At 37.8% G+C, this 26,169-nt stretch overlaps 1 protein-coding gene and 1 long non-coding RNA gene across 3 annotated transcripts; one reads left to right on the top strand and one right to left on the bottom strand.

The window, feature by feature from the left end:
• Nucleotides 1–639: 639 nt before the first annotated feature.
• On the top strand, nucleotides 640–17,777 carry LOC113072468 (sarcoplasmic/endoplasmic reticulum calcium ATPase 1-like). Of its 2 annotated transcripts, XM_026245450.1 has the most exons (24): nucleotides 640–937; nucleotides 1,884–1,901; nucleotides 2,031–2,113; nucleotides 5,473–5,577; nucleotides 5,693–5,831; nucleotides 6,326–6,406; nucleotides 6,643–6,728; nucleotides 8,957–9,254; nucleotides 9,586–9,752; nucleotides 10,246–10,334; nucleotides 10,438–10,540; nucleotides 10,632–10,763; nucleotides 10,860–10,976; nucleotides 11,116–11,334; nucleotides 11,806–11,917; nucleotides 12,013–12,236; nucleotides 12,337–12,557; nucleotides 12,642–12,844; nucleotides 12,936–13,021; nucleotides 13,133–13,266; nucleotides 14,642–14,759; nucleotides 14,845–14,962; nucleotides 15,306–15,349; nucleotides 17,456–17,777. In XM_026245450.1, the coding sequence occupies exons 1-23, from the start codon at nucleotides 820–822 to the stop codon at nucleotides 15,308–15,310; spliced, it is 2,976 nt and encodes a 991-aa protein (XP_026101235.1). In that variant the 5' UTR covers nucleotides 640–819; the 3' UTR covers nucleotides 15,311–15,349; nucleotides 17,456–17,777. The 2 variants fall into 2 exon arrangements, with proteins under 2 accessions (XP_026101235.1, XP_026101234.1); XM_026245449.1 differs by lacking the exon at nucleotides 15,306–15,349.
• A 6,929-nt stretch (nucleotides 17,778–24,706) lies between these two features.
• LOC113072458 (uncharacterized) lies at nucleotides 24,707–25,766 on the bottom strand. Its single transcript, XR_003280298.1, has 3 exons — nucleotides 25,705–25,766; nucleotides 24,877–25,013; nucleotides 24,707–24,761 (listed from the first exon to the last, which is right to left on the bottom strand). It is a non-coding gene; the product is annotated as an uncharacterized LOC113072458 (long non-coding RNA).
• Between the last annotated feature and the right edge of the window lie 403 nt (nucleotides 25,767–26,169).

Genomic DNA, 26,169 nt, shown 5'->3' with positions numbered 1-26,169 from the left:
GCCAAAAACAAGAATAATAATGAAACGTCTAATCCAATCGCATGAGAAACATGACTATTTTATGATGTGGCAATTTCATAAGAACTTATGATTCATAAAGTAAGAATTAAGATCTGCCCCTAACCCCACTCCTAAACAAGAGGCATAAACAGATTTATTTTTCTTCATTTTCTAGTTTCCTAACAGATCTCATTGCTAAGACAGATCTGAAAAGGACATAGGAAATAATGGTGTTCTTGTGCATGCTAAGCCAATGTGTGGATGTCATTTTGACATTTTAAGCACTGTAATGCTTGTTCCAAATTAACCTTCCAGCACTCCTCTAACTGCCCCCTCCCATCAAAGGACACTTGGCCCATCACTTGCTGGCTCTTTCACCATCTCCACTCTCCTTATTCCACTGACCATGCATATTCCAAAAACAGATCAACTTTTAATTTCAGTGCTACCCCCTATGTATGCTACCACCACATGCTCCTTGTCCACCAAATAACCCCTGACATCCTCAAGTCTGAGATGCCAAAGTTCAACCCCTAGACTATAACTCAGCCATACGCAACTGATTGGAATTTTGGGGTGTGGCGATGGGCAACTTTGACCAATAGGGCAGCGGGCAGCAGTATAAAACACTGAACATGTTTGAATGCATTTGCTCTTTCTGTCAGTCCATCATTTCTATAAGGAGGGGGTCCAAGTAACGGGGGGCAGATTAAGTAGTACAGAGAGCAACAAGAGCAATAGAGACAATCAATAAAAGGCACGGATAGACCGGTTTAACCAAGCTAGTGCAACTCCTGAAGATCCTTCACCCCTGACAGGATGGAGGACGCCTACACCAAGCACCCGGCTGAATGTCTGGCCTACTTCGCAGTTAGTGAGACCACTGGTCTTACCCCAGATCAGGTCAAGAAGAACCTGGCTAAGTACGGCTACAATGGTGAGATTCGTGAGATGCCTTTCTTGATGCATGCAACCAAATTCTCCAAATAATGGAAATGTCTTTTTTAAGAAGCCACATAGATAGTATTGCAAGAGTGTTTTGGGGTTGAACTTTTAAATAGTGTAAACAGTAGATGCAATTGCATAAACCGTATACAGTCTTGGCCTCAGGAAGAAAACATGATTGATGTTCTAAAGGATTTTCTCAAATGGTGAGTCTTCATTGGCATTTCATGGGACATTAACAGGTTGTGTCGCAGAAGCTGTGATTGAAAATAGACTTCTTTGATGAAGGGGAGAAGGGAAGAAAGGCAGGTGATGGCACAGCGGCCTTGCTTGGTTATTAGAAAAGCCTTATTAGATTAGCACTATTCAGGCAGATGGGGGAAGGAGATTTTTATGTTCTGGCTGAAGTTGGCCTGGGCGATTAGACATGTCACTGGCATTAGAAACTCGTGATGTACAAAACAGGCCCTCTTGTACAGAGAGAACTTGGCATGCACAATCAAATGTAAAAATAAAAATAAAGTGTAACGTTTCACTTGTAGAAAGCAGGTTTCACATTACTGTTCTGGGGTGTGTTATTAATTTTATTACTGAATATATGAATCTTGAAGCTGGGACTGTAAATGTTAGTATTGCTTTTAAAGAGTTCATATTTTACAATTATGTCCATTCAAAATGAATAAATACAGTGGAAATCATTGTGTTTCTGTGTGAAACTGAGGATATTCTTTCTTACTAATAATCTCTGTAAATCATTAGCAAACTTCATATTACATATGTGTCATATAAAAATCAATTGGAATTGGTTATAACATAATGGCTTCTCTGAAGTACCATTAAAGATCAGCCAGCGTAATGTTATTATGCTGTCTTGAATTCTCGTTGTTCATTTTCTTTCTTTTTCTTTTTCTTGTCTCCATCAATACTTTGTTTCCCAGAGCTGCCAGCTGAAGAGGGTAAGTCCAAACACATTGCTTAAAAAGAGGCTACATGATAAATAAATCAAGTCTATTTTCACCAGCCACTATGTCATCAATAGAATCTCAAAATCTAGTAGGAGTGAACAAAATTTTCATTCCTTTTAGGAAAATCCATTTGGGAGCTGGTCATTGAACAGTTTGAAGATCTGTTGGTCAGAATTTTGCTGCTTGCTGCCTGCATCTCTTTCGTAAGTAACTAACAACTGAACTATTCAAAAAAGCAACCACAGAGAAAAATCTATATCCATGTTTGAAGTGTTAAAAAATCTAAATATTAATTTTTAGCAAATAGAAATAATAATCTAAACTTTTATTGAGCATAAATTGAACATTATAAAATTACTGTATGTGAATCATGTATATATATATATATATATATATTGGATGAAAAAAAACATACCCTGTAAAATTGAGTGGCATGTCATGTAAACATCTGTTGTGACAGTATAGTTTGCCATTCTGCACTTAATGCTGTAACAAACACCACAATCATCTATGGTGTTATGCCACAGGGTACACATGATTTGCTATTTATTTAAGCATAATGCTTATGTGCAGAAGTGTACACTTGTACTGCGAGCAATGTAGCATCGGTATGTTGACTTCTGATATATTGCACTGTAGAATTAAAGAGTTTCTTATAGAGTTGATTAATCTTCATTTGTTGTGTCAGGAAGCTATACAGGTGGTGTTATTTCTCACAGCTTTCTAAGCAGGAAAGACTTTATAAGGTGGATGTTTAGGTGGTTCGGTAGAAATTAGGAGGTTAAAGGTGAACATCGGGGCATTAATGTCGCCCCCCTCCATACTATTCCTCAACCAGCTGTTCCAATGGCCTTAGAAGGAAAGTATTAAGGGGATCAGAAGACGAGAGGGAGAAGGGGGCTATTTTAAGGACTCAAGTTGAAGACGGAAACTCTATCCTTCTGAAAGGTCAGGAGAGATACATGAGGGAAAAAAACAGCGAGAGTATTTATGTCAGCAGGTCTGTTGTGCAACAGTATTGTCAAATAATGTTTTGACTGGTTTTTATGTATGCATCCATGCATTATGTACGAAGTGGTGGTAAGTATTTTTTTCGGGGATCTGTACTTTACTTTAGGATGTTTTATTTGCATCTACTTTCACTTTTACTCCACAACTTTATTAAAGACAAAGTTTACTTTTTACTCCGATACATTTCCCCATGCCTGCTTCAAGTATTTATTACACTGATTTTACAAACCAATGAAAAATGTGGTTTTCTTTTGAAAAAAAAGAACGCGCGACTTCGCGAGTTCTTTGCCTACACGCTCACGCAGCAGTTAGTTCGAGGTGGAAGATGACCGCTAAAATAGGTGTATAGTGCAGCTCTTGCTGCCCGCAATGATCCCGAGATTCCCGACAGGGATCACCCATGGCCATATCTCAAGGATATGTTTGAATTCACTGAAGTCAAGGGAGATTCTTGGCTGAGATGTCTTCTTTGCCTGCCACGGGTGACTGAAATTTCAGTAGGGCCTGTGCAAAAAAATCGAATGCGATTTTCATATGCTCATCTCATCAGTAACGCTCCTGTAATTCGTAGTATATATTTCCAGCACATGTAGGGTGACTACCTGCTAATAAGCCCAAGGTGGGACAAGGGGTATGTTTCTGAGGAACAATGTGCCTTGCGCGGCAGTGCCCCCACCCCATGGGCAGACTCACTGATAGTGGTTTTACCCATTTCTAGCACATACCAACTTACATGGTATATTAATAATGCCCTATTCCCCTAAAAATGTGTAATTGCTGATGTATGCTCATGACAGAATTGACTATTTTATTTATTTTTCATTACAATTTATTCACTTTAAATAAATTATAATATAAAATTATAGGATTAAAATGAATTGTAGTTGCTCAACACCACAGGAACAGTTAAAAAAAAAAAAGTCTTAACTCACAACTCCAGAGGTTCACGGAAAGAGAAGGGGGAGAAATTATGGTGAACTTGCATGTTAGTAAAGGCAGGCGCATGAAGAAAAAAAAACAGTTTGAAACAGGACACACCTTCTCTTTTTTAATTGATGATGGCGGTGCCTAACTTTCTCCATTTTTCGAATTGGAAAGCGTGCATCTAAAAGTTCCTTCCCAGTGTGTCTGGTATGCACGTGCGTGCGCTGTCATGACAACAACAAAAAAGTTGACAACAACCTAGTCAGCAGTTCAACTGAGGGGTGGGTGTGGCAACAGTAGCGAGTTGAACTGTCAATAATGTTCGTTTGGCTGCCTGGGGCTCGAGGATATAGAGCGACCAACTTTTTTTGAGCAAGCATTGATTATGCGTGACACAGTCTCAATTTGTGGATTCAAACGCTGTGCGCGCACGTGCTACGCGGGACGGGTGGTCACCCTAAGCACATGCGTTCAGATCAGGGTTGCCAGGTTTTCACAACAAATCCTGACCAGTTGCTTCTCAAAACTAGTCCAAAACTAGCCAAAACGCGTTTCCAGGAGGTTCCCCGATAAAAATTGCTTCCCGGGGTTAAAATGTAAGTTTATTGGAAGGGTTGCCTTGGTAAAATTCACATTTTAGGCGCTAAATATCAAGTTATTGGGATTGGGGTTTCTTCGACCGGCGTACATGGAAAAACAACCACGGACTTGGCAACACTGGTTCAGGTGGAGCGGCAGTTACTACACAGAGCCGTAGTCCACCGACAACTAACACAAAATCGAGAAAAAAAAATCGTAGTAAATGCCAACCAGTGTTGCCAAGTCTGTGGTTGTTTTTCATGTCCGCCGGTCGAAGCGACAATACCAATAACGTGATATTTAGCCCCTAAATGCGAATGACAGAATTTTCATTTTTGGGAGAACTAACTCTTTAAAGAGGTGGTTCTTCCTCATTGATATTCTGAAACAGTCTTACCTTGTATCTTGCACATCTTCTGTTTGATGCAGCTATGATGTTATGGAACATGTCTATTGAAAGTTCAACCCCTATACTGCGATAAGGTTCTTCATTGTCTCTTTTTGATTGTAAATCTAACAAATTCTTAAGTATCTAATCTCATCATTTGTTCAATTAAAACACTGCATATCACTCCCAAAACAACTGATCTGCTTAATTATTGATATTTACAGTTAATTTGAATATTTACTTTTTACTTTCGGTACTTAAGTATGTTTTAAATCGGATACTTTTGTACTTTTACTCAAGTGATATTTGAATGGAGGACTTTCTACTTTTACTGGAGTCATTTTTTATTCAGATACATCTACTTTTACTTGAGTATAACTTTTGAGTACTTTTACCACCCCTGCGAATACTCTGTCATTTTCAGAAGTAATATTTAGGGTTGTCCCAGTAAGCCTCTTAAGCCTTCCACTGATCAATAAATACAAGAGAGCTTATACAAATGCACTTGGAAAATAGTTATATAAGGATATTCACAGGATACCACCAAGATTCTGTCTTAATATGATCTGTTGTAAAAGATGGAATATGACATCCTGAATGGAACGAAGAGCAATATGTACCTTGTGCTGGTCTCTAATGTGTCTCTTTGTGTGTGTTTAGGTCCTGGCCTGGTTTGAGGAGGGTGAAGAGACTGTCACGGCCTTTGTTGAGCCTTTTGTCATTTTGCTCATTCTCATTGCCAATGCCATTGTCGGTGTGTGGCAGGTAATACACCAAATACACAGATCAATGTAGATGTTACTGATTTAATAAACTAAGTAAAAGAATCACACACTTGCAGCTGTTATGTAAACCAAGCAAATGCCTGTCTGTCATTCAGGAGCGTAATGCTGAGAGCGCCATTGAGGCTCTGAAGGAATATGAGCCTGAGTTGGGTAAAGTCTATCGTTCTGACAGAAAGAGCGTCCAGATGATCAAGGCCAGAGAAATTGTCCCTGGCGATATTGTGGAGGTGTCTGGTATGTTTTGTTTTTAAATCCTTTTTGCTTGCTTAAAAATACTTAAAAATGAGTATTTATACAAGCTATTCAGAAATAAATAGCTTGTATAAATACTCATTTTTAAGTATTTTTAAGGTAACCTACAGTATTTTATTCGTCGCTATGTCCCTTATACAATAGAGCACACTGCATAAAATACTTTAGCCACCATGCATGTGATACACAAATGCTAGCAGTTCAGACCAGATGCTGTTCAGTCCATCTTGCGTACCATAGGAAAAAGTTAATGGTAGAAAAGCCACACACTATATTAAAGAACAACTCAAAGTTCATACATCTTACATAACTTGAGGCACCATTTCTAGGTCATTATGAAAGAGATGTTCACAAAGCATGTGGTTTTGCTGTTTCCCATATGTCTGAATTTTCATTCAGGTTATTTTTGTTGTTGCAATGGTCACGAATCACTATTGTTTTGTCATACTGAAAAGTCATTCTTTCCTCTTCCCTAGTTGGTGATAAAGTTCCTGCTGACATCAGGATTACTGCCATCCGTTCCACCACCCTTCGTGTTGACCAGTCCATCCTGACTGGTTAGTGCTTTTAAGTGTTCACCTCTACTTCTACTCAACAATGATCATAAAAATGGACTCACTGGGGTAAAAGTTGTTAGAAAATTAAACTTTATAAATACTGCAAACATACCAAATGTTTTTTTTTTTTTTTTTAATTAATTTGAAAAGCAGCAGCACTATCTTCCCCAGGGTATGTTTATTTTGTCTTACTTTTTATTGCTATTGTCTATAAATATGCTTTATTCTTTGTACAGGTGAGTCAGTCAGTGTGATCAAGCACACCGATCCTGTCCCCGACCCTAGAGCTGTGAATCAGGACAAAAAGAACATGCTTTTCTCTGTGAGTTTTCATTTACACACTCCTCCAACTACTTGTGGGTACCGGCTCCAAATAGCTACATACCTCAATACAAACAAGTAAAAAAAAAAAAAATTATGACTATCATGATAATGATAACCCTAAACTTACCCCAATCGCTAACATTGTAACATAGTGATTTTGCCCGGTAAAATGTGTTTTTGGTACTGGAACAACAAAAGTAATCATAACCATAACCATTAACCCATTTAATCCCACCCATTACAAACTCATTGAGTTTGCTGTCTGAGAGCATTTCACATATATCTGACTTGGGAGTTGTGGGGGGGGGGGGGGTTGTCATTTTCTCAACAGTAGCAAAAAAGAATGCGAGTGTTGTTTACGTTACTGTTTATAAGGTTTGATAAGAAGGTCTGCTAGCTGTGGCTGGTTCCACATCGAAAGCATGAAGGCTGTGTTTAAAGATGCTATAATGAATTTCAAATTTCTTCTTCTACCACACCTTCTCAGCTTTTCTGCATTGTCTTTTCATACTCTGAACTGCTGTTGATTTTCCTCCAATGTGATTTTTTGTCTGCCAGTCTTCTTACTGACTTTTACAGGAGCAATATCATCGCTAACATTCTTTTGAGTTAAACGAATCAAAGATAAGATCAACAGAGTGCAGATATGTTTGGTGTTAAAGATATAGCCTCCATAAATTCTACACTATTGTGTTTTCATTGTCTTTTCTCTTTCTAGATTCAGTGGTAATAGAGATCAATATATTAAAGAAAATACAGAAGCGATCAGATGTGCTCCATCCCTAATAACAATGGATGAAATGTTTAGATCTTTACTAATGAGTAAATCTATAATGTGTGCACGATTGTATGTGGTTCAATGCACGCAGCTGAATCAGGTCAAAGTGTTTAAAACCGCTATAATACATTTTGTCATTTGGATTTCTGCGTTATCTATGTGAATATTAAAATCCTCTGCAATAACATAACAGTCAAACCCAGAGGAAATCATTGATAACACTTCTTTGAACTCTTTAACAAAGGCTTGAGGGTATTTTGGAGGCCTGTAAATAATAAATAAAATGTGTGGAGCACCTTTCAGGACAATAACTAGATATTCATAAGACAAGTACTGACCAAATAACACTTGCTTGCATTGATAGAAATCTTTCATTCTGATTTGCATTTATATAAATTATTTTTTTTTAGTAAGCTAATGTTTAAAAATGGTGACTTGATGGCATTACTTTATGTCTCTAAAACAGTAGTTTGATGAATAATAGGCTGCAAAATAGATGGGTCAGCCATACTGCTTGAGAAGGCCTTAGACTTTCTATCATGTGAAAAAACTGAAATAGAGAAAGCTACAAGCACACTGGGTTCCGGCTTGTTCTGTAAATATTTGTGAATTTTGCTGCTATCATAGAGGGGACATGACACATAACTGAGAGCTGTTATCAGTTGCTTTTGGTTAACCTAGAGTAAATGGAGGAGGGTTTGGGCCCTAGCATTGTGGCCGGGCAGCCTGGGCACACAGGCTTTGGTGGTTGTGGGGGCTGCCTTTTTCTTTTTTCTTTTTGTTATCTGGAGGCTTACAGTGAAAGAGGTAGAGTTTGGTACCAGCATACACCAGTTCCTCCATTTTCTATGAGAAGCTTAAAAGTGAAGATCCTGGAGAGAGGGATAATATGTCTGGTGAGATGGGCTCTGGCTCTTGTGTTTCTGGTGGTTGTGATATGTTGGACTGGCTTCCTTCCAGAAAGTCTTCCTTGGGTGCTGAGTCTTGGAGCTGTTGTAGTACATCACAGTCGGTCTGTGATGAGCTCTGTGGACAGGGCTCAATCGGGATGTCTATGAGCAGAGCGTGTTTTGGCTGTGTGGTGTTATCCGTGTCCTTTGTCGGATATGTCAATCACATGATGACTCAAAAGCTGATATGAAGTCCTGTGGTCACTCATATTCTGTCTAGCTGTGTGTGTGCCATTCAGGTTAAGTGGATCAAACAGTTGTCACGTAAAAAAAGGTTTTCATTTATAAAGCTTTTAAACCCCTTACTGAAAAAATAAATTATTGATTATTAAAAAAGGGTTATCAATGACACATCATTTGGATATTTTCATGTCTGGGAGAAAATTGGGATTAAACATCTTAACCCCAACTCCAGCCTGACCAAAAAGTCTTAATGGTAGGAAGAAGTGTTGTTCCAGGAACAAGAAGTAAATCACAAGTTTCCCTTCCCAACTATAGGGCACAAACATTGCTGCTGGCAAGGCTATTGGAGTTGCTGTCGCTACTGGTGTAGCCACTGAGATTGGTAAAATCCGTGACCAGATGGCCGCCACGGAGCAGGAGAAGACCCCTCTGCAGCAGAAACTGGATGAGTTTGGTGAGCAGCTCTCTAAGGTTATCTCTCTGATCTGCGTCGCTGTCTGGATGATCAACATCGGTCACTTCAATGACCCCGTCCATGGTGGATCCTGGATCCGTGGCGCTGTCTACTACTTCAAGATCGCTGTTGCTCTAGCTGTAGCTGCCATCCCTGAGGGTGAGTATGATAATGTGCACCACATTTCAAAGTCCCCCCTCCCCAATGTTAATTTTGTAATTCCCACTACACAACACATTATGTCTAGAAAAGGCAAAAAGCTTGACCTTCCATCAATACTTGCTTATATTACATTTACATTTATTCATTTAGCAGATGCTTTTATCCAAAGCAATTTACAAATGAGGACAGTGGAAGCAATCAAAAACAAAAAAAAGAGCAATGATATATAAGTGCTATAACAAGTCTCAGTTAGGTTAACACAATATCTTTCAAGATTATTAATATTATTCAAATACATTAATTCAACCACAAACTCTCCTCTGCACAGGTCTGCCTGCTGTCATCACTACCTGTCTGGCTCTTGGTACCAGACGTATGGCCAAGAAAAATGCCATTGTCCGTTCACTGCCCTCTGTGGAGACCCTGGGCTGTACTTCTGTCATCTGTTCCGACAAGACTGGCACCCTGACCACCAATCAGATGTGTGTGACCAAGGTAGGTGTTCAACTATCTTTATGTACACACTCCACTAAGAATGTTTTTTAGTTATTGCTAATACCGATATACTGTCCTTCAGGTGAATTGTGTAATTTTTTTTCAGTGATGTAATACTCTTGTCCCAGTTTAATTTGCTGAAACAACTTTAAGTCATTGGAAGGCTGACTTCCATGGTTCACTTTCAAAACATTGTTAAGATTATCATTTACACTTCATCTGGGCAAAAAAGCCATCAACCTTCTGGATCAACCAAGTTTGAGAGTTTGGCAAAAGTCTTTCTTTGGGGGTGTGAGGGATGGGGGTTGCAGGTTAGAAGAGGAAGTAGGTGTATTTGGAAACGTTTTTTCAAAACAATTTTTCGGGTGCTGCAATTGGTTCGTAAATTACACACTTTACCTTGGGTACTGTATAAGTCTTTGCATGTATACATTTATATTAATAATGGCAAATTTTTACTTTCACACTAAGATGAAATTGTGTATCATTACAGATGTTCATCATTGATAAAATTGAAGGCGATCACGTTGACCTTGACTGCTTTGATATCTCTGGCTCCAAGTACACACCCGAGGGTGAGGTGTAAGTACAAAATTAAACATTTCCCCTAAAAAGCTACTTTTTATTATTAGGCTATCAGCTTGTTAAAATCATAAATGTATTCTGAGTGGCATTTTTCTTTTAGCTCAAAGTTAGGTTCTCGTGTTGACTGCAGTCAGTATGATGGTTTAGTTGAGTTGGCCACCATCTGTGCCCTCTGCAACGATTCCTCCCTTGACTACAACGAGGTCAGAGATACATATTCTTTCATACTTCATTCTTTCGTTCTCTTTTCTATATTTTTCCGAAGACAAAAACTGTCATCTTCCTGTGTTACAGTCCAAGAAGATTTATGAGAAGGTTGGTGAGGCCACTGAAACTGCTTTGTGTTGCCTTGTTGAGAAGATGAATGTATTTAAGACCAATGTCAACAACCTGTCCAAGATTGAGAGAGCAAATGCCTGCTGTAGTGTAAGTAGAGATGTAATCCTTTGGAAAACATCAGTAATGTAGCTAAGCGCTGATAGCTCTGTAAATCAAATTTGTGTCCATTTTTATCCTGTGCAGGTTGTGAAGCATTTAATGAAGAAGAAGTTCACTCTGGAGTTCTCCCGTGACAGGAAATCCATGTCTGTGTACTGTACCCCTACTAAGGGTGATGCAGGCAGCAAAATGTTTGTGAAGGTAAGTGTCCCACTCAAAAAAGTACCAGTATAATATTTTTTGTAAGGATTTGAGAAGTAAACGATCAATGTTATTGTTAATATTGCCATCTTCAACAAATAATACATGCATTTCCTGACTCCGAAATTTGTTAATATAGGGTGCTCCAGAGGGTGTGATTGACAGATGTACCCATGTACGTGTTGGTTCTACGCGGGTGCCCCTGACTAATGTTGTAAAAGATAAGATCATGTCCATCATCAAGGAATGGGGTACTGGCAGTGACACTCTGCGCTGCCTGGCACTGGCTACCCGGGACACACCCATGAAGATTGCAGAAATGAACCTTGAGGACTCTACTAAATTTGTTAACTATGAGGTGAATCTGAAAAACCTTAATTAATTTCACCTATGCATCTATGCACGTTGGTTTTGTAATTGGTCTGGCTGGTGAAGCTTGTTGCCCTTTTTCCTGTTGTTGATTATATTTGGCCAGAATCTCATGTTTATAAAAGTGCTATGCACAGGCTATTTGAGACTATTTAATATTGGCAATGACTTGATGGCAAATGCTAGACTAAATGCTGCACTTCAACCTATCTTGGTTTGCCTGCACTATTCTCTTGTTTCTTGAGTAAATAAAATGCTGAACTTACTCAAAGCATAGCCTGTCTCCAAGCAATCACAAATATAATATCAATATGGATAATATTATAGCAAAATATGACAGTATTATATAATATATGACAGTGGCGATATGTTCCAGCTATGATGGTGCAGCATGGATGATGTGCAAGTTAATGCAAAGCTACATAAAATCTTTGTCTTATTACTTTCATGTCTTGCTCAGACTGATTTGACCTTCGTTGGCTGTGTCGGTATGTTGGATCCCCCCCGTAAAGAAGTTACTGGCTCCATTGAACTGTGCAGGGCTGCTGGCATTCGTGTTATCATGATCACTGGTATGCTTTTTATCCATCCTATCATCACTCATCTCCCTCAACCTTTTAAACTTTTATTTTTGTTCACAAAATGACTCTCGAAACACAACCCTCAGGTGACAATAAGGGCACCGCTGTGGCCATCTGCCGTCGTATCGGTATCTTTGCTGAGGATGAGGATGTAGCTGACAAGGCTTACACCGGCCGAGAGTTTGATGACCTGCCTGTTAGTGAACAGAGCGAAGCTGTCCGTAGGGCACGCTGCTTTGCCCGTGTTGAGCCCTCCCACAAGTCTAAGATCGTTGAGTTCCTGCAGGGCCAAGATGAGATCACTGCTATGGTGAGACATAAGCACACTTTACAAGCCAACTTCCACACCACCATATCACATGAAACCCTGATTTATTTAAGATGATATAATATTGTTATCTTTCCTTTAGACTGGAGATGGTGTCAATGATGCCCCTGCTTTGAAGAAGGCAGAAATTGGCATTGCCATGGGCTCTGGCACTGCAGTTGCCAAGTCAGCATCTGAGATGGTCCTGGCCGATGACAACTTCTCTTCTATTGTGGCTGCCGTTGAGGAAGGCAGAGCCATTTATAACAACATGAAGCAGTTTATCCGTTACCTGATTTCTTCTAATATTGGGGAGGTCGTCTGGTGAGAATCTATGGCCTTGTTTAATTTCCCCATAGTATAGCATGCTCGTGCTTGACATTGTTCTTGTCTCTTCTTTTATCAAAGTATTTTCCTGACCGCTGCTCTTGGTCTGCCTGAAGCTTTGATCCCAGTCCAACTGCTGTGGGTAAACTTGGTGACTGATGGTCTGCCCGCCACTGCCCTGGGCTTCAACCCCCCTGATCTTGAGATCATGGGCAAGCCTCCCCGCTCCCCCAAAGAGTCCCTGATCTCTGGCTGGCTGTTCTTCAGATACATGGTCATTGGCGGTTGGTATCCTTGTGATTTCTGTGGGATGTCAGCTTACTCAAATTCTCTATGTGAGTTTTGGTGTTACTTTAATGAACTGACTGTCCTCAGCTTATGTGGGTGCTGCTACTGTGGGTGCCGCTGCCTACTGGTTCATGTATGATGTGGAGGGTCCTCAGGTCACCTACCACCAGCTGGTGAGCAATATCTCTATCATATTATCATTTATTATTGTATTTATCACACATGAAAAGAAAGTTCCCTCTGTTTTGTATTTTCATGTCTGCTAAATTATCATCCTGCTCTAGTCACACTTCATGCAGTGCGAGGAGGAGAATCCGGACTTCACTGGTTTAGACTGTGAGGTGTTTGAGGCTGCTGCACCCATGACCATGGCCCTGTCTGTTCTGGTCACAATTGAGATGTGCAATGCTCTCAACAGGTTACATCTTTACTGCAATTTTATAACATCAAACATAATTTTGTCTTATAAGAAGTTGCAGCCCTTGTAACTCAACAGCTATATTCATGTATGTCTATATAGGATGTCCATATATCCTATACATCTATATAGCTATACATCTAAGGCAGTATGTTAACCAAAACTGTTAATAGGGCCTTTTTAAAGGGATAGTTCACCCAAAAATGAAAACTGAAATGAAAATGATTTATTCATCCTCAAGGCAACCTAGGTGTATATGACTTTCTTCTTTCAGAGGAATCCAGTCAGAGTTTTATAAAAAAAAAATGCCCTGGCCTTTCAATGCTTTATAATGGCAGTGAATGGGTGTTATTTTTCAATAGTCCAAAATAAGTCCAATACAATGCATCCATCCATCATAAAAAGTGTTCCACGTGGATCCGTGGGGTAAAAAAAAGGCCTCCTGAAGCGAATTGATAAGAAACATATCCATATTAAAAACTTTATAAACAGTAATATCTAGTTGTAGATAACTGTCAAATGCATATTCACAACTGAACTGTGTTCTGGCAGATGATATATGATGTAGAAATAGCGTAAGCTCTGGTGAGAAGTGTCTAACCTGGAAGTGTAGAGGAGAGAGCAAAACAAAACACTGGTCACAAATCAGAAGTGCAAAATGGATTTATAAAGAAAAATCTGAAATAAGCCAGAGGAGACAGTTTTTTTCTTTGCTGAACAAAGGAAACTTTGCTTCCTTTGCTCCTGTAAACAAAATCTTGGTTCTTGCAAGACTAGCATATTCTCAGCACATCTTAAGTTATGTCCACATCCTACACCATGGAATGCTACTCCTTCGTGTATGCATGTATAACAGTTAGCAGAAGCAACTGATTACTGTTAAGATACTGGATGGATGCGCTTTATTGGACTTCTTTTGGACTTTAGAAAAAAGGACCCATTCGCTGCTATTATAAAGCTTGGAAGAGCCAGGACGTTTTTTTTTTATATAAATTCTATTGCATTCTTCTGAAAGAAGAAAATCATAAACACCTAGTATGCCTTGAGGGTAAAAAATGGGGTCATTTTTATTTTTGGTAAAAGTTTATGTACAGTATATTTTAATTTGCCTTGACTCCGTCCAGCAGTCTTGAATTAATATTTTTTCACTTTTCTGTGGAAGATACATTCATCACAGCTTTAGAATTTGGTGAAAAATCATCATCTTAAAACTGTGCTCTAAACAAAACCAGTCTTTGAGTCATATGTTATTGACAGTGTAACTGAGGCCTGTGATGCCATATAATGCTGGCAGGTTATGTAACTGAGTTAATTTTACCTTGACATTTATGGAGGCAATAAGAGTTCCTCTCTGTTTCTGTAACTTTCTCAACAGCTTGTCTGAAAATCAGTCCCTGGTGCGCATGCCTCCATGGAGTAATGGTTGGTTAGCTGCTGCGATGACCCTCTCCATGTCCCTTCACTTCATGATCATCTATGTGGATCCCCTGCCTGTATGTTTCTCACCTTTAATTCATCCTTTCCTTTATATTTGACTATATCTCGACACTGGCCACAACCTTCATTTTCCTATTACAGATGGTTTTCAAGTTAACTCACTTGAACGTGGAACAGTGGATGGTGGTACTGAAGCTTTCTTTCCCTGTTATCCTCATTGATGAGGTGCTGAAGTTTGTTGCCCGCAACTACATGGACGGTAAGTTCTCAAAGATATGTAAAGACGCATGTATACACATAATTGTTTAAAAAACATGCATTTAAGTAAACACATTTTACATGTAAAACTACATTCTTTCTTATACTCTAAAAAAAATAATCTAATTGTACTGTTTTTACTGACTTGTTTCTATGAGTGAAACTTAATATAATTTCTTCCTTAAACTTGCATTTTTTCTATTTATTATTAATTGCTTTTAATCTTTTTCTTCATTTAACTTGGTTACACTAAAAATCTCGTTTTTATCTGAGACTCCATCATTTCTCTTATCTCTCACATTCATTTCATTTATTTCACACTAACCTACTATATCCATTTCTAGTCTAAGCAGTCCACACCTCCCAGTTTTCAAGTAACAGACGCAAGGTATCCAAAACCCCTCTCATTGTTGTTATGCTATATTTGTCTTTATATTTGTCTACATGTCTCTATCTTTTTGCATGTTCATTGTTTTGGCTGGTTTTGCATTGAGAGAACAACTTGTCTGTGATTTAGCCATGCATTAAGCTCCAGTGAAATTTATGCTGAACTTCTTATTTGTCTTCTTAAGTGACAAAAGTTTTATCTAGCTTACAGGTTACACCAACCTGTGATTGCATTGTCATCCCAATAGAAAAGCTGGTTCATTTTTACCAGTGGAGACATTATATTCTGTGCATTTACTGAATGTTCATTTTGCAAATCTTAACATAACCATAAACTCTGATTTACTGAGAGTAATGTTGTTCCAGGACCATCAAGAATGACCCAGGAATGTCCTGTTTGGGTACATCATGTTCTAAGAACATGTTCTGCTTGTGTAAATCAAGTTAAACTCAACTACAGTATACTATTTTTCTAGAGTTTCAAGACACAGTGTTGTGAATTAATATATTACCTTATATTACAACACTATATATTGTAATTTAAGGAAATGTGGATGTTAAGCATCAATAAAAATAAAACGGTTACTTAAAGGGGTCATATGTTGCTTAAAAGAACATTATTTGGTGTAATGAAAAGTGTTTGTGGTGTAAGGTTCAAAAAACACATTATTTTTCACATATATGTACATTATTGTTTCTCCTCAATGCCACGCCTTCTTAAATGGTCAATTTTAACAAGGCTTGTTGCTCTGAAAAGCGAGGTGTGCTTTGATTGGCCAGCTATCCAGTGCATTGTGATTTGCCAAATGTTTCAAGCGTCTGACGGAAATGTTAAGCCCCTCAACATATACTGTTATGGCATGTACCGGTCAGAAACAGTGTTGCCAGTTAGGGGATTTTAAGCTACTTTGGCATTGTAGCAGCGACTATTTTAGCTATATTTAAATAAAACTAGTGACTTTTAGGATACTTTTTATTTCCACATTGGTGACATAAAACAAATTCTTAACATTATGTGTCTTTTCCATTCTTCCTAATTTCACTTCAGAATTCTGTTACACTTAATCTTTTGTTATATTTTTATACTGTGTGTGTATATATATATATATATATATATATATATATATATATATATATATATATATATATATATATATATATATATATATACACTTTCCTTTACCTTTACCAAATTTACCTGTATTTACATTGTTTTCATATTTGGCGACTTTTTGTGAAGAAATTAGACTTTTAAGGGTGGTTCTAGAGATTTTCTGAGGGAGGGGTTTGGCAACACTGGTCAGAACACCGGCATGACAGGACAAAAACAATAAAACCCATTGCAGACAAGGCAGTTGATGCATCCAGTGGGACAATAATTGATTATAATGACTTATACTGTCTTTTCTGCGTTGCATATCATAGCACATAAACAAGTGCTACTCTACACTGCTCAAAACTCACGTAAACCTACATATGTTAAGTAAACGACCAGGACAGATCAGCTCCAGGCATGACGAAGTGGATATCATGCTCTTTTGGAATGTAAAACAAAGTAGTTTCACTAACACAATGAAACACACAGCTTCTCCACGAAATGGCGACGGTTGCAACAGAGAGAATAAAATGCCTTCTTCCTTTGCGTGAACATTTGGGCGACGTTTTGCAAATCTTCCCACATAGTGCGAAATAGTATCTCTTTTTAATTTGAGACTTTATCTTTGCAACTTTACAGATCTTCTTCATGCACCAAGAGCTTATAACACTCCAAAAGAAAGGAAAATTTTAAATCGCATCATATGACCCTTTTAACAGACAGAGATGACTCTGGGCACTAATTTTTTTAAAGACCAATTTTACTTTGCTATTTTTGCATTTTTTTTTATTATTATTATTGTTTGCAATGCAAAAATAATACAAAGCTTTGTTATATATGGCAATATTGTACAGTGAAGTATGTATTAAGATACATATTATGTTGTGAGGTAAAGGATGATACCTAGTCCTACTGATATCCAAAAGAGGGTTTCACAATCATAGTGCTGCTTAACATTTGCTCAGTGTTGACCTTATGTTTATTAAAATGTCGTTTTTTTGTGATTCCCAGCTATAAAGTGTGAAATGTAGAGACAAAGATGTGGGAGTGAAAAAAATGCCAGATAAAGAAGAAGAGGAGAACAGCAAGAGAATGAATGGGGAGGAATGGGAGAAGAGATTATTTATGTCCACTGAGACAGAAGCTCTCATGAACCCATCTGCAGAATGTATAGCACAAAATCTTTGAAAAAAAAAAGACAAAAACATATAAAAACTAGCAAATTCTAAGTTTAGTGACAGAGATGAATAGTCATCCCTTCCAAATTTGTGTTTGAATGCTGAATTGTTTTATTCTTCTGTATAAATGTATTAAAAACATTTTATTAATATTGTATAGGCCTACCTTTTTACAGTCTCTATTTTATTTGCCTTAATTATATCTCTACATACACATTGTGATTTTAATTCTATTCCTTAATTACCTTGTAGAAGGCATTTCCCCCAATTAAGTAATGAACATAATTACTTGTTAATCCATAAAAGTAATTTAATTGGATTTAAAAGGATTCGCAAAAGAAAGGCATTTTTATTGCAATACTATCAAGCTTGCTTTCAAGAGAAAAATTCTAAACATGGTGATATGAATTATCTTCATGGAAGACCATGACGGAGATCTACGTTGAACTTCATTGGTGAAGCAAAGGTGTTGCATTAAAAAATAAAATAAAATAATAATAATTCAGTCCCTTTACACATTAACCTATTAATTTGAATCCTAATTTTGAACCAAAGAAATGGCATAAAATGTAAATGGAAATAGTTCATGAAGCATTTCCATTACAAGCATAATTGTGCTTCAAAAATACACTATATGTAAGAAACATTTGACTACTAATCAATTTCCCTACAACTACAATATTAGCTGTATTAACAATGAAAGTTCTCTCATCAAGAACGGTAGTATAAAATAGATTACAGTACAGTATCAATGACAAATTTCACTTTTTTTAAAGTCGTCACCTTTATTTATATATTGCTTTAAACAAAATACATTGCGTCAAAGCAACTGAACAACATTCATTAGGAAAACAGTGTATCAATAATGCAAAATGATAGTTAAAGGCAGTTCATCATTGAATTCAGTGATGTCTTCTCTGTTCATTTTAAATATTGTCTGTGATTTTATTTGCAATCAAGTCAACAATATCGCTGTAGATGAAGTGACCCCAACTAAGCAAGCCAGTGCAGTGCAGTGACCCTCTGATCTGGAAACAGACTGGATCTGGTGGCTACGATGACCTCGGAATAAGAGAGAAACAGACTAATATTAGCATAGATGCCATTCTTCTAATGATGTAGCAAGTAAATCGGATGTTATGGAAATTTTCCCGGTTCCAGTTTACCTAATTAATGCAGCATAAAAATGCTTTAACGGATTTGGATATTAAAAGCATATTAGTCTGTTATGTGTAAACCAGGTTAAAGAGATTTAAACTGCAAGAGTGTGTCTCTGCCTCCCGAACAATGTTAGGTAGAGAATATTTCATCAAGCACGGTGAGTAATGGCTTCGCCTGCTATCGTTTTTTGCACCTCTTGCCACATGTACAGTTTATCTATCTCTGTCGCTGATGAGGGATTCACATGTGATAAATGCAGGGAAATAGTTAGGCTGACAGAGAAGATTTCAGAATTAGAGACACGCATCCAAACTTTAATTGAGGACAGTAAGAATTTTTAGGGCTCTAGTTACGGCTTTGGATGCGTCTATCTCAGGGATTCCTGTACATTGTTGGGTTCCGGCAACAGAGCCCCTGCAGCAGGGCAACTGGGTGACGGTGAGGCAGCGTAGTTGTCGGTCAAAACACCACTCTTCTGTTCCGATCAAAACATTAAACAGGTTCTCCCCACTCAGTGATGCACCCACTGAGAAACATGATGAAAGTGCTCTAGTTATTGGTGATTCTATTGTACGGAACGTGAATATAGAGACACCAGCCACCATAGTCAAATGTTTACCGGGAGCCAGAGTGCCTGACATCTTGGCAAATTTAAAAGTGCTGGCTAGACAGAGCAGGTTAGTTATGATATAATACAATGGGTAATGTTTACTCTGGTTCGGCTCCTTTTCTTATCGGATTTGATTTGTGATTCCGAGCGCGGTTGTTTCCCTGTAGCGGGTGGTGGTCTCTTGCCAAGGGCTTTAGTCATGAAATGAAGTTGTGGGCTGTACTTTCCACACGATTGACATCAGGTTAAAGTACGCCCACAAGCCGTGCAAGTTATTAGTGTATTGCAGGTTGGCTGGTGGTTATGTTGCCCGCATACCGCCTCCCATGGCCGAAACTGGTATTACGACACCTGTCGGGCCGGGGCTAGTAATGCTAATGCTAATTAAGGTTGATATCTCTGCAGCACTATAACTTGACATTTTTTTAATGACATCATCGCCCTTATTTCTTCTCATTCTTTTGATGCGTGTAGGTCATGTTATGGATATTTTTACCTCAATTTTTGCATATGGCACCTTTAAGCACACAATATGTTAATGTCGCCACAATATTAAGTAAGTTTACTCGTCCAGAGTAAATTATTCTGCATATATCATGGTTACTAAAACACCTCAAGACCTTTTCTCAGATGTTTTATTTCAAGATTTGTAAAGATTTTAGCCTGCTGGTTAGCAGAGCACTTGTGCATTTATTATTTTCACCAGCAGAGGGCGCTGCGAGCTACACTTATTGTTTGATCATGTGCTGCTACTTCATTCATGTAGAACTGAACCTGGACGACAGCAGGACCAGGATGCTATTGACACCCTTCTCCCTATAAAATAGTATGTTGAATTAAAATAATACTGTTTGTATGTACTTTATTTAATTTAAATTTAATTTAATTAGGAGTGATGGTCAGGTCAGGTGTCTACATATGTTTAGCTGAACTATATTGTTATCTTTGCAGTTCATTGAGCTGTTTTTACCGTACTAACATGCACCTTTCTGCAACCAACAATTCAAGGTCTGTTTGATTAAATGCATATATACATGGTAATTTCCATGCAGTAAGTTAATAATTTTAGAGAATGATTAGGAAAAAACGTTTTTCTCTATTTTCAGCAGTGTTGGGAACGTTACTTTAAAAAAGTAATTAGTTATAGTTACTCACTACTTGTTCCAAAAAGTAACTGAGTTAGTAACTGAATTACTCTATAATAAAAGTAACTCGTTACCAGGGAAAGTAACTATTTGCATTACTGTAAAAAAAAAAAAAAGTTGCTACATGTCAGAGAATTTGTACTTTTTTTTTTTTTTTTTTTTTTTTTTGCAGTTTTCACAAGTCAGTGGAAATGAGTAGAACAGACAGGTACATAACTTTCTTTATTTATTGCATGTCAACAGACAGCAAGAGTTTTATCCTGCAGTTCAAGTATTATCTTTGTAAGAAAAGTGTTTTTGCCGCTAGCTTTGTAGATGCGTGTCACACATTACATGTACACATTACATGCACGTTCTTGCCTTTGACCACAATTAATCTGAAGTAGTGCTTATATCTTCACCTTGAAAATGCCAACTTTTCATCGGATTACTCCCGACTCGCTATCTCTGCTGCGAAACTCTTTGTAGCTGTTGCGTGTGTGTGTGTGTGTGTGTGTGTTTGTGTGTTTGGCGCCGCTGGCGCAGTCGCGTGTGCCGGCATGTGTGTAAAAAGACTGGCTCTGATTGGCTACCATGAAACACATGACTCTGCCTTAGCCAATCACAACCGCTTATCTCATCATTAACCCACCTGCTCACTCGCTGTGTGAGCCAGGGGGTTCGGATTGCATAGTTTATTAAATCAATGCATAGTAACACACACCACATTTAAAGAGCAAGTAGGATGAAAATTCTAAGCTTCCTATCACTGTTTATAAGTCCTGTAGGTTTAAATCCATCCAAGGTTAAAAAACATTGTCATTTTGTCAAAATATCATTTTAAAATTACCTCAATTCTCAGAGATCCCCAAACGGTTCGCGCGAAGCTGTTCAAAAGATTCAATTTCCTTAAACCCCACCTTTCGGTAGCATAATGTGTTCTGATTGGTCAACTAACATAACCAGTTTGGATTGGTTGTTCCGCACACAACTTCATGGTAAACAATGCGTTACCATCTGTTTGGGGTGAATTATGTCCTCTCATCGCGAAGCAAACAGTAAAATAAAAAACTTGAACAGCCTCGCTACTTTTTCTTCTGTGTGGGTGTATTCAAGCCGCGCGCTTCAGTTTGAATCTAAATAGCACGTTCATCGCGGGGGCGTGGTCACATTGGATATAACGAAGGGAGACATGAAAAACAGACATCGCGTTGTTTTCATATGGATTACTTTATCACAGAATATCTGTTAGCAGCACTTGTTTAGTTTTAAAGTAGACATGTCAAGCTTTCTATAGATATCTATCTCATGTCTCTTCGATGAGTATTCACGGAGTTACACTTCATTTTAATGACGTGTTTGTACATGACGATCAGCACAAACAAAGGCTGCAGACAGCACACATACTGATAAGATGCTCGGGAGAAAACAGACACATAACTTCATAATCATACTTTGCGTTGTGATTCGGAGATGCTCGTTGTTCTAAATAAAGTTTGTAATGAACCATCTTTTATGGCCAAACGCTTTGAAAATCCCGCTGTACTCACCGAGATTAGAAAAGCAGTCATCAGTGAAATGTTGTGAACACAACAAAAGGGATTTGTTGTACTGCTCTGGTATTGTGGTGAAAATGAATTTTAGCCATTAGTTCTTCTGATCTTTATTCTTTGGCAGTGAAAATAAAACAAACGGTCTCCTTGACATGATGCTCTCACACCAAACAGAGCGTCTGTGTGTGGGGGTGGGGCAGTAGGTAGGCGGAGATTATTATGCAAAGTGCTCCTAGTGACGTACATAGAGATGGGCAAAAGATTTGAAATCTATAACGACTCGTTTCAGCGATTCAGAGTTGACTCCTTACTTTAGAAGCCAATAACTTTATAAATCGTGTACTTTTTGTTTAATTATTTGCACATTGTTTACACAGATGGACAGCTACATCATACACTGTAATACAGGTAATTTTTGATTTCCCATTTGTGTGGCTCTTTAACGTTCAGTAACGTTAACAGCGTTGTAACGACGGGAAAAGTAATTAGTTAGATTACCGCGTTACTAACTTTTTTAAACGCCGTTATTCCAAACACTGATTTTCAGGTATGCAACTGGTGAACACAAGTTGTCTTCAGCCCTTGTTACCAAATACCAGCTCTTGAGAGAAAAGACTGGCAGATGTGCTTAAAAACAAATTCAAAAAAGAAAGATCACCTTTGATTAATGATGAAGAAAAAATTACATTTGTTGCAGGTGTTACAAACACGCCAGGTTCCACCTCCACTCAATCACGGCGCACACCCTCACCAGAATTCTAATCATACCCACCTGATCCACATCACTATCCAATCACCTCAGCACCATAAAAGCCACACACACGCACTCAAGCTTTGTCCGGTCACGTTCGCGACAAGATCATTCCTGTATGCTTATTATAAGGACTAACTCCACTTCTACTCTCTCCAGCGATTCTCCCAAGACTCAGATCCCCTGTGTGCATGTGTATGGCTCACTGTCCCTCAAAGAAGTCTTCACCCAACCAGCACGGATCCTTCTTCATATTCACTCATCACTCCCTGCTCCTCTGCTTGTGTCTGTGTTAATAAACATCTTCATTTTGTTACTCGTTGGGACTCTTCCATTGGTGAGAAGCTGTATAATCTAAAACAGGGAAAAATGTCTGTCAGTGAATATACCCTTCAGTTTAGGACTCTAGCGGCCTCCAGTGGATGGAACGAACAGGCTTTACTGATGACCTACTATCAGGGATTGGAAACTAGAGTGCGGTTGCATCTCGCTGCATACAAGGATACCATCAGACTCGAGTGATTCATCCAGCTGTCCATCCGCTTCGCCACTCGTATGCAGTTGTGCTTAGAAGAGCACCAGGGCCAGTCAAGTATCCCAGAGTGCAGTCTGGACGATGGGGCGGGGCGACACGTTGGGGCGGAGCGGCACGTGTCGCCCCGCCCACCTCAGCGGTTATTGGTTTATGATTAAGATGAGCTTATTGGTGTACAGATGAGTGACGATTTTACAGCTTATTGGTATAGAGAATTATGACGCTATTAGCAGGATTGGAATGCGGAAGTAGACACTCAGATGAATAAACTTTTAATATAAATTAAAAAGTGAATATAAATGTTGTGTTTTTGCATTTATTGTTGCATTTCCACAACATCCCGTATAAATACAAAGAGTTTTGGATTACGACGAACAGAATAGAAATAAATGGTCTACTCCCTCAATGGCTGTAGACGCTACCTCGGCATTACTCGCTGGTTTGAAAATGACACGGCAATATTATGCGAAGTATGGTTATGTAGATAGTCATGGAGTACCTTGATTTATATATTCAAATTATATATATATATATATATATATATACATACATACATATATATACATACATACATATACATACATATATACATACATACATATATATATATATATATAATTTATTTATGTGCGTCGTGTGTGTAACAAATTGTCACCAGTCTCTGAACGTCACCAATAATATTCTGAACATCCCCTTGGCCCCTACGAAAATTTACCATGGTTCTGCTACAGTAACTATAGTAAAACTATGGTGTTTTTATAATTACAGCTCACAGTAATTTAATATGCCAACAAATATTTTTACTACAATAAATCCATTTGCAAGGAACTATACAGGTTCTAAAGAACTTGCCCAAAAACACTTGTTACTTTCTGTTATTTGTTTTCTGAACTGCACTACTGAAAACCTCATTAATCCTCACAATCCTGTCACAAATTAATAAAGAATTCATTATGAGCAATGCATAGCAAATGATGCTATCATCAAATATGAGAAACCTTAAAGAATGATAGACTGATGTAAATGACTGAAACCTGTTGTCATGCACGTGTTTTCCATAGCTTTTTTATTAAAACATTATACACTGCAAAGTTGAACTTTAAATGACATCAATTAATACATCAAAACCAGTTGATCTCAGTCCATTCTCTATTTCCCTTCAATGAACTTAACACACAAATGTGTTTCATGCCGCAAAAAAAAAAAAAAAAAAAAAAAAACAGTCCTTGGAACAAAATCCTGTGTAAACAAAAGCCCAGAAGATCACCACGCCGGCCTCTTCCCTGTACCCTGGTGGGTTAAACTTGAAAAGGGCTCTGCACTGCACGCATTCCCTGATGCTGTACATCCGTCTGAACTCGTTCCGGTCAGGAGACAGGAGGACAATTCTTCCAGTTGGCCACAACTTATAGTGTAAAGACAAAATACATGAAAGATAATAATAATAATACAAAAAAAGTTTAACAGCCTTCTACTACAAAATTCAATTGGAGAATGAGCATTAAACGGGGAAATCTTACTGTCTAGCCAGACAAACTGTGCCGCTTTCCAAAAAACTTCGGAGCACATCCCTTAACCATCTGCAAATCAGAGAAAGTGTCAAATATGCAGAGTCACCCGCCGACAAAATAACTTCCCTGAGGATTTCCAGTGGAAGCTGTTGAATCAAAAACATACATAGGTTTATTTATACATGTATATAAAAGTTATTACACATTATATAAACACTGAATACAGACAACCTTGCTTTAAAACTCTCATTAAAAACTCTATAGATTGTTGTCACAACTGCATACTCATTCTTTTATAATAACACTAATAAAATGTTAATATATACAGTACTGTGCAGAAGTATTAGGCATGTTAGTATTTTCACATTGAAAAAAAAAAACAGTTTTAAGACAATTATTTATATCTTTTGCTGTTGTGTGTCAGTAGGATATATTAGTTTACATTTCCACACATTCATTTTGCCATTAATTGTAATAATCCAGTGAGATATTTGTATATATATGTATGCATGATCCACATGAAGATCTTTTACATTGAATATAAATATTTCTGTCTTATATGGTGAACAAAATCCACATAAGATCGCAAACAGAAGTTATTTAAAAAACTCGCTGCTGTCTGAAAATGAATTAAGCTGAAATGTTTTTAAATGTCTTTGATGCTGATGTTAACTGATAGCTATATATTAAATAATCCACAGTGCTGACCAATATAGTACTTGTACATAATACCAATTTCACATCTGAACAACTATGTAGCTGTAATAACTAAAATACCTCTGCATGTACACACATATGTAATTATTAGTTCTTAATGAATGTATGTGCACAAATAACCTGCTTTGCTGGACTCTGCCTGAAGACATGGTGAATGGTGAAGTTCTCCTCAGTGGTTAAGCTCTAAAAGAACAAATGTCAAGAGGTAGGTATATTGCTAGTTATAGTACAGAGTAATGTTTCATGTAGCAACATTCAAACAGCTACATACATTTGCGGAGTGAAGCTGTCCAGGAGAACAGAACACCACCACCTCCTGATCATGTCATCCTGAAAAATAATAATAATAATATACACACAATAATCATGCATGTCTGTTCAAATAACTTGACAAATGTAATCGCATACCTCTGTAAAATCAAACCTAAGAACTAAAGCCATGTACAAAGTGTACTGTTACAATCCACAAAGAACAATAAAATAAGCAATTTATTACAATTATTAATAATAATTATTCAAATTGAACTTACCATGGATAAATAAATGATCGAACATCGCACTTCATATTATATTTACACAACCACT

Source organism: Carassius auratus, unplaced genomic scaffold, assembly GCF_003368295.1.
Source record: "Carassius auratus strain Wakin unplaced genomic scaffold, ASM336829v1 scaf_tig00009130, whole genome shotgun sequence".
Taxonomy (NCBI): Eukaryota; Metazoa; Chordata; class Actinopteri; order Cypriniformes; family Cyprinidae; genus Carassius; species Carassius auratus.
Note: the sequence above shows the minus strand (reverse complement) of the source record. Positions and strands in the feature narration are given on the sequence as shown.

What these genes read in the sequence shown, in the direction of transcription:
- LOC113072468 (XM_026245449.1), top strand. Translation starts at nt 820, where the DNA reads ATGGAGGACGCCTACACCAAGCACCCGGCTGAATGTCTGGCCTACTTC. An exon ending in TGACCAGTCCATCCTGACTG is followed by an intron (nt 6,407 to 6,642) that starts GTTAGTGCTTTT and finishes TTCTTTGTACAG; the next exon opens with GTGAGTCAGTCAGTGTGATC. An exon ending in AAAAGAACATGCTTTTCTCT is followed by an intron (nt 6,729 to 8,956) that starts GTGAGTTTTCAT and finishes TCCCAACTATAG; the next exon opens with GGCACAAACATTGCTGCTGG.